At 47.7% G+C, this 8,270-nt stretch overlaps 1 protein-coding gene across 1 annotated transcript in view; it reads right to left on the bottom strand.

The window, feature by feature from the left end:
* USP19 (ubiquitin specific peptidase 19) overlaps window positions 1-8,270 on the bottom strand; it is a 60,808-nt gene that overhangs the window by 26,558 nt on the left and 25,980 nt on the right. The window contains exons 7-12 of the mRNA XM_083155561.1: window positions 4,896-5,052; window positions 4,501-4,572; window positions 4,282-4,397; window positions 1,229-1,443; window positions 255-444; window positions 1-106 (exon numbers count right to left, since the gene is read on the bottom strand). Of these exons, the coding sequence (XP_083011687.1) occupies window positions 1-106; window positions 255-444; window positions 1,229-1,443; window positions 4,282-4,397; window positions 4,501-4,572; window positions 4,896-5,052 (856 nt within the window). The remainder of the gene's footprint in view (window positions 107-254; window positions 445-1,228; window positions 1,444-4,281; window positions 4,398-4,500; window positions 4,573-4,895; window positions 5,053-8,270) is intronic.

Below are 8,270 nucleotides of genomic sequence, written 5' to 3'. Positions count from 1 at the left end.
TGGGTTCCTTTCCAAAGCGTCCTTAGCAAGACGGCAAAGCTGACAGCAAGACGTCCGCCAGTCCCCAGGGGGTTGTTGCAGTTGATCTCGGATTCAAATGAATGATCTTGAGACATTTAGAGGAACAAAAGAACTACAATCAGATATTGAGAAACAGAGAGGGGTCAAACCAGCCACACACTGGTAAACGTATAAATCCATGGAAACCCAGACGGCATGACTACGATGCCGACACAACACATGTAGACGCTGACCTTGGAAGTAATCTCTGAGCTCTCGCGTGTTAGACAGAGACTGGATCACACTGTTCATGAAGCAGGTATTCCCAAGATTGACCAGACCGGTAAAACCCGGCACGCACACTCTCTTCTCCTCTTCCACCTGCGCACTGTCGCTGCTTATCGTGCTGTGCGTCATCGGGGGTACCATGCACGTCGGCTTGGGCTGGAATCGAGGAGAAACAGATCATCAGAAAGAGGAAATAAAGGAGTTTAATAAACACCTCCTACAGAAGAATGCAGACTTTATAAGCACCATAAAACTAAACAAATCGGTGTCCAAGAACCTAAAGCATTCAGTACAACTAGAGACACTGCGGTGTCACACAAATTAGTTCCATCCGAGTCATCTTGTGCTCTGCTGTAATTTGATACATATATAAAAAATAAAATAAAAAAATAAAGGGGGGGGGGGGGGGTTACTTTCTTTTAACGTTCTAACATTAAATGTAATTCTCTCCACTGCCAAGCTATAACGGCCTCTAATGGTACCGCTGGTGACTCTAGAGGCCACTTGATGAACCAAATTATTCCTTTGTGTGCTAAAAGTGAAAGCATTTTTTGCAGGGACACTGACCTGTTTCAAACTTGCTGGATATGGGGAGAGGGGGAGATGGGAAGACAGATTGGAGTTTGGAGCACATAGGGACTGGGGGTTGGGGTGGAGAGTTGGTGGGCTAAAACCAGTCACAGCTCAAAGTGAAACTAAAACCGGTCACAGCTCAAAGTACATTGCAGAAGCCGTCATTTTCACAGGCTTATAACTAGTTTAAGGATAAACGGGAGATGTGTACCGAGAGATGCCACGGAGAGTGATCAAGTGATGAAAGAGAGCTTTGCAAAATGCCAGAAGCGGATTGGCTGGTACTTTATCACTATCCACGGCTTCGCCCCATAGCTGTAGCCAGCAGGTGCATCTTATACAACTACAGAGCAATCTCGTCTCCTACCGAAGCCAGAAGCTGCTCTGTCTTCACGGAGACATGTTCTGCCGCTGCCCTTGGCGATACGTTATCCAGGTTAGTGTCCTCCACCCGAGACTTTTCCTTCTCCACCACTCTAGGCTCTTCTTTGCTGGATAACGGGTGCTGGTTACTTCCTGACTGGCTTTTGTCAAGGGGAGTAGGGCTGGCAGGCATCGCCACCTTTGCACCACCCACTGCACCTTAAAAAGGGGGAAAGGAGGTTTTCTGTTTAGCAGCAAATTTGTACCTGGGCTTCCTCATAGCTATTATATGACCCTGTCCCAAGACCAGCAGTCACAGAGAAGACATGTGTCATATCGTCTCCAAACCTCAATTTACAGATCTTCAATACAGCTGCATATAGGAAAATACAGGCAAAAGGCAAATTCCTTCTCAAATGGCCAAAACCATGTGCACTGCAGGTGGGGCAGATGTAACATGTGCAGAGTTAGATTTGGGTGGGGTTTTACTTCAAATTTAGATCTATATTGCAATGCAAATATAAAGCAGTCAGTATTTACCCTGCACAGAAACAAAATAACTCACCCAAATCTAATTCTCTCTGCACAGGTTACATCTGCCCCACCTGCAGTGCACATGGTTTTGTCCATTTGAGAAGGAATTTGTTTTTGCAAGTGAACCAGAATAAGGGCCATAACGGCTTATGGATCATATAAACAGTAGCCATCTTTGTGGATACAACATCCGGGTTCTATATAATGATACAGTCACACTATTTCCAAGTGACCAGTCTTCAGAACCTTAAGCACCAATCGAATGCTTGGATCGGGCCCAGAATCCGCTTTATTGGCCAGGAATACTTGCGTATACTAGGAATTTGATTTGGATTGCTGTGCAACAAGCCAGGGTGGGAACAAGTAACACAGTGACAGTACAGATATGTATCACACGTACAGAGACGCACTACGATGTAACACAGTGACAGTACAGATATGTATCACACGTACAGAGACGCACTACGATGTAACACAGTGACAGTACAGATATGTATCACACTAGATCAGTGTTTTTCAACCAGTGTGCCGTGGCGGAATGGGATCATTCGTCAGACTGCATTTAGGTCTACAGTCAATAGGTCGACCCCACTAGGTCGACTGGCAGGAAGGTCGACCTGACTTAAGGTTGACATGGGCCAAGGTCGACATGACTTAAGGTCGAATTTGCATAAAGGTCGACATGAGGAAGGTCGACTGGTCATAAGGTCGACATGGGTTTTTCACTGTTTTTTTGATCCGAATGTCGACACAGTCGACATGGACACAGTTGGCAATGAGAATCGGACCCTCGCAATGCTTCGGGCACGGTGCCTCGCTGCGCTCGGCACACTATTTTATTCTCCCACCACGCCCTAGTGGATGGTAGGGCATGAAATACCGCCTGTCGGCACATGTCGGCTCAAAAAACAGTGAAAAACCCATGTCGACCTTATGACCAGTCGACCTTCCTCATGTCGACCTTTATGCAAATTCGACCTTAAGTCATGTCGACCTTGGCCCATGTCGACCTTAAGTCAGGTCGACCTTCCTGCCAGACGACCTAGTGGGGTCGACCTAATGACTGTAGACCTAAGTTCATTCTAATAGATGACCGCATCCGCCGTGGCACACTAGTGTGCCTTGAGCTGTTCTCAAGTGTGCCCCCAGATCTAGAGATGCCGAAACCAGTTTACAGTCACCATCAGTTCAAATGTTATTTACTGGTCTCTTCTTTTCATGTAAAGGGCCAATGTGTTTTATTTTTGTTACCTGTGGGGACCAGTGTGATTGTTTTTAATGTGGGGGCCAATAGGTTTGTTTTTTTCCTGTGAGGGTCAATGTGTTTTGCCCTGTGGGGATCTCATGGTGTGCCTTGGCAATTTTAAAGTCTTATTTAGTGTGCCGCAAGGTAAAAAGGTTGAGAATCACTGCACTAGATGTATCCTGATGAGGGACACGGATACAGTCAGTGCATATCTGTACTGTCACTGTGCCGCTTGTTCCCATGGCACAACGTCACGCACATTGTGTTTTCAGAGATCACCTTGGTACTGAGCATTAGTGTGTAAACTCCAGATCTACTTTCCTGGAGATCGTTTCTCTGCTCCAATTTTTTTTTATTGCTCAGGTGTTTCCTAGCAGTCCACACCGATAAATGCCACATTGTGCCAACCCCGTATAATGTTTCTAAGTGTACCCGAACTCCAGAGACACAAATCTGAGCCATGCTAACCTAAGAATACAGATGTACAAAGTGCATCCTACAGAATAAGAAGACAGACAAACTCACCATACATGTACATTGCATAAATCTAAAGTTGGCCATACACTTACAAAATTTGGGCCCTTTTCACCCCACTCTGACAGATCAGGCTGAAAAATCAGGTGAAAAGTGTCTAACTTGTATGTGCTAGCGTCCAATTCCAATCCATAGCCCCGTGTGCATCTGATTGGATCCTGAGATTGCAAGTGCTGCAAGATGGGTCTGATCCGGGTGCCTGAAGTTCTATCAATTCTAATGAAGCAGATTTCCCTATAATGTTCATGCAGTGTAAATCCCGGCGGTCGGGATCCCGGCGTTCACAATCCCGACGCTGGAATCCCGATCGCCGAAATCCCGACAATTTCTCCCCCACTTTCTCCCCCCGGGGGTGTCCCCAACACCCCCGGAGGGAGAATAAATTAGTGTGCCGAGCGTAGCGAGGCACCGGGCCCGCTGCGTGGCGAGCACAGCGAGCCCGCAAGGGGGGGCGATCCACGTCCCCCCCTTGTCGGGATTTAATACTGTATCCTTCCCATGTCTATGACTACAATACACCATGCTGCCTGTTTATATAGATCAGTGCTTTACTGACAGATACAGCAGGGAACCATTCCTTATTACAGGGAAACCCCTTTGTCAGCAATGCCTGATCTCTGACATAACATAACCGGCACGTACATATTGCTAGTGAGCCACCCCCCCCCCCCCCCCCCCCCCCCCCCCCCCCCCCCCCCTCCATACACCCCCCTACTAGCAGAAGGCGGAAGTCAGGTGCAGACCTTGTGTGGCCGGTGCCTCCAGTCCTCCCCAGCGCTGCCACTGCCTCTTCTGCAGGGAGATATCAATGCGGGACCCAGTGAAGGTGTATCTGCACAAGTCTGGCTCTATAAGGTTCCTGCAGAATTGAAAATTGCTGATCATCAATTGCAGGAAATAACTAGCCAAACAAAACAAAAGGAAAATAAAAAAAATCATCTCTGGAAAGGACATCTGCTTACCGGAGTTTTACCTGCCACCGGAACACGGTGTCAGGGCCGCAACCCGGATGGAGCCGAAGAAAGTTTGGGTCACTGTAGAGATAAAAGTTTTCTTATTAGATGAACAAGACCAGTTTCATAGGGTAAGCGGGTGGCGCAACAATTACTATTATCCTAGTCATCCGTTCTCCAGAAAGCGCAGATATTACACAAAGCTTTGTAGCGTTGCAACACTGGAAGTCAGCTGCTGGCAACCATGACTGTTCTGCATTATTTACATAATGGAACCTCCTCCTTTCAGTTCTGGATAAATTTGAGGATTATGTCTTTTAAATGACGGAAACCAATCCCCAAGACTTGATGCATATCCCCAGAAACCAAGTGGTCTGGCCAAAACATGCGCGGGGAGCTCTTACCTTGTCCGAAAGATCAGCGTGAAGTCCTGTTCCCGAAACAGCACCCGGGAAGTCTGCTTGCAGATTTCCTTCACGTACACGTGTACTACTACCACATCGTTCCCCTTCTCATAGTGGTCATTCTTTACAAAGGTGATGTTTACATAAGGCTCGAGAACTGCAGGGCAGAAAAAAAAAAAAATGTTTTTGCACAAATATATAGCATTGCAAATTACATGCGCACACCTCCGTAACTATTGCACAATCTGGACACACGGATCTTATGGTCCTGCAACCGAATCAACATGACCACAAAATACTGTATTGTGCCAGTGCATTATAAGAGAGTGCTGTTGGGAGAAGCAAGCAGACATCTGTCATACCGGCTACAGCACATAGAGGGTGCTGTGCCCACATTAGAAGCCCCCACACAGAAGATAATCATTTATTTAGGGACAGCCCTTGGTCAGTTTTGTAGTCCGATGAGAGCGGCCAGCGCCACACACCAAACATCGATGAGAGGAGTATTGCTTCTATATCCCTGCTAAAATAAGGACATATTGGCAAGGGCTGTTTCTCTTATAAATCCAACAAAGTTTATTACATTTTAAACAATATTATATGCAAATAAAAACTGAAAAATCCAAAGCAGCACAAAAAACAACAACAACTCAATATAAAAACAGCAATTACATTAACACATATAAGATGTCTAAATCTCTTTTCTTTTTGGTGACAAATACCATCAGCGATTACAGCGCTAGACCAGCACTAAACAATGCAATATTCGGAATGGAGTAGAACCTTTCCTTGTGCAAGGAAACATGCGCATCCAATAACGTCAATGGGGTGTATTCCAGAATTTTTGCGAGCTGTGACAGCTCGCAGGTCAGCATTCCACTGACCTCCTGTAAACGCCCCCCCGCCCCCCCCCACTGCTCCCACTTTATAACTTTCAGACACATCACTCATCTCCTGATATACTCTGTGCTGCTGGGGACCCTGCTCCTCCCACTATATAACTCTCAGTCTGTGGCTTCCTGCTGCCTCCATTCCCCTCCTCACATCATGTCACTGCCCCTGTCACATGCAGCCCTGTCCTCACTGACATATCACTCATCTCCTGATATACTCTGTGCTGCTGGGGACCCTGCTCCTCCCACTATATAACTCTCAGTCGGTGGCTTCCTGCTGCCTCCATTCCCCTCCTCACATCATGTCACTGCCCCTGTCACATGCAGCCCTGTCCTCACTGGCACATCACTCATCTCCTGATATACTCTGTGCTGCTGGGGACCCTGCTCCTCCCACTATATAAGTCTCAGTCTGTGGCTTCCTGCTGCCTCCATTCCTCACAGCCCTGTCCTCACTCAATGACACTAATGGATCGCCCATCTAGCAAATGCCGGGCAGCTGAGTCACCACGTACTCCTCTTGGCTTCCAGACTCTAAAAATCTCCGCCTCCCGGAGCTTTGCTCGGCCACCTAGCACAGATCGATGGGGTCATGCAGTGAGGCCAGGCCACCATGACATGCCACCTTTCTCAGGCATGAGCGATCAGTTACATGCCAGGTCTACAGAACTGCCCCAGTCCATCTCTGGGTCAGTCTCCCACGACAACGACACACTCCTCTCCTGCTGCAGTGATTGCTTCATGTAAACAGGGCAGAGACTGAAAAGCAGGAGAGGACGGAATACGATAAGGTCAAACGACCCTTGATAAACACCTTATAAAGTTTCCACTTCATGCATTTCCACTGGGCTGACAACATTCAGATGTGATTGTACAGCTAGGCCTCACCTGAGTATATCTCCTGCCAAGCACCTATTGTCTGCACAACAGCCAGCCCACAAAGGCTCGGACACACAAACAGCGGTTACACACGATGAAACACCCCAGCTCTGACTGCCATTACCTTCAGGGCAGGGACCTCGCTGGCTGTCCCAGGGACAGAGCATAATATCCACAATGTTATCAGCTATAGGACAAATATGGTTTCCTCCAACTGTAACTACACAGCAGAGGTCAAAGCTGAGAACCTCAAACGTCACTACTCGGGCACAGCGTGGACACAAGACAAGATGGGAAAACACACGGTCCCTCTGACCGTCTCCAAGAAAGCTACGCAGCTGGTAATATAATCTGGAAGGAGGACAGTTGGGGGCTGGGATGGCGTAACCTTTTCACTCCAGCAAGAGCCGGAGCTGCGGATTGCTTCACGATTAGGTAGATAGACATTCAGGCTGAAAGGGGTAACGGATGTAACGACGATAAGGGACCTGTGACTTTCCATCTGATGTGGGACTAATTCCAATCATGTCCTAGGATTAACAGTCTCATTTACACCAAAATCCCGGATCTGACCAGTCTGGATTCGTCGCATTTACACTGCAGATCGGTCCATGGTTATTCCAGGGTTGGCACCATTCACACTACACACGGGTGCAGGGGTCTTTAATGCCTGCGCTTGGAGATGACATCATCTCCAAGCACCAGGTAGTCTGTTGTCTGGGACCCCAGAGGCGCCTGCACCACTCTGGGGGCAATCCCAGCACTCGGGAGATCTGCTGGGCTGCCCCCATCTTCCGTCCATGTGCCCCCAGTCTCTGTCAGTGAGGTGAATAGACGCCGCACACAAGCATCCATTCACCACCTCCCCAGCTCCGCTGCTGCCTGCATAGTACAGCAGTACTGCAGAGTCTGCATGCTCCGTACTGACCGCAGGATGCTGAGGTGATCAGGTATGAGCTTTCACACATTGATGTAAAGGGGCCTCAGGTCGGAAGACCCGGGTTACCCCTTTACACTGCCCCTGAACACTGGTCTCATCAATGTTCAACCCACATTTCTTGGGTTGGATTGGCGGATCTTGGGAAATGTGGTTGGTGTAAAAGGCGTATTATTGCTTGGCGGTGACAAGCAGAACAGCTCCACCTAGTGTCTGCAACAGCATTGTACACTAGATAACCAAAGTTGGCCTTCTAAATTATTGTCGCTTTAAATGTACAGGCTGAAATGGGCAGAATGGCACCGGTTCCTGCATCTCACAGGCTAGTACGTATGTCCGCAGATGTTTGTCACTCAGTAAATGCTTTCATACAATGCATCGCTCATTATGCGGATCAGCTGACGGTAAACACCACCTGCAAACACCAGGTGCATTATAAATGCAACATTAAATACTTTTCAGTAGCAACGGTGGGAACAAGTCCCCATACAAACAGTAAATACAATATTCAGCACCTTAACACTGGACATGGAGAATTCAGACTAAAGGTGCGTACACAGTGGGCGATATATTGAACGATAGTCGCTCATTTTGGGGGTGTGCTGATTGAGTCTTTCCAGATATAGATTAGGAAACCAAAATATATTTACTGAAGGTTGTGACCTT

Source organism: Crinia signifera, chromosome 8, assembly GCF_055691185.1.
Source record: "Crinia signifera chromosome 8, ASM5569118v1, whole genome shotgun sequence".
Taxonomy (NCBI): domain Eukaryota; kingdom Metazoa; phylum Chordata; class Amphibia; order Anura; family Myobatrachidae; genus Crinia; species Crinia signifera.
Note: the sequence above shows the minus strand (reverse complement) of the source record. Positions and strands in the feature narration are given on the sequence as shown.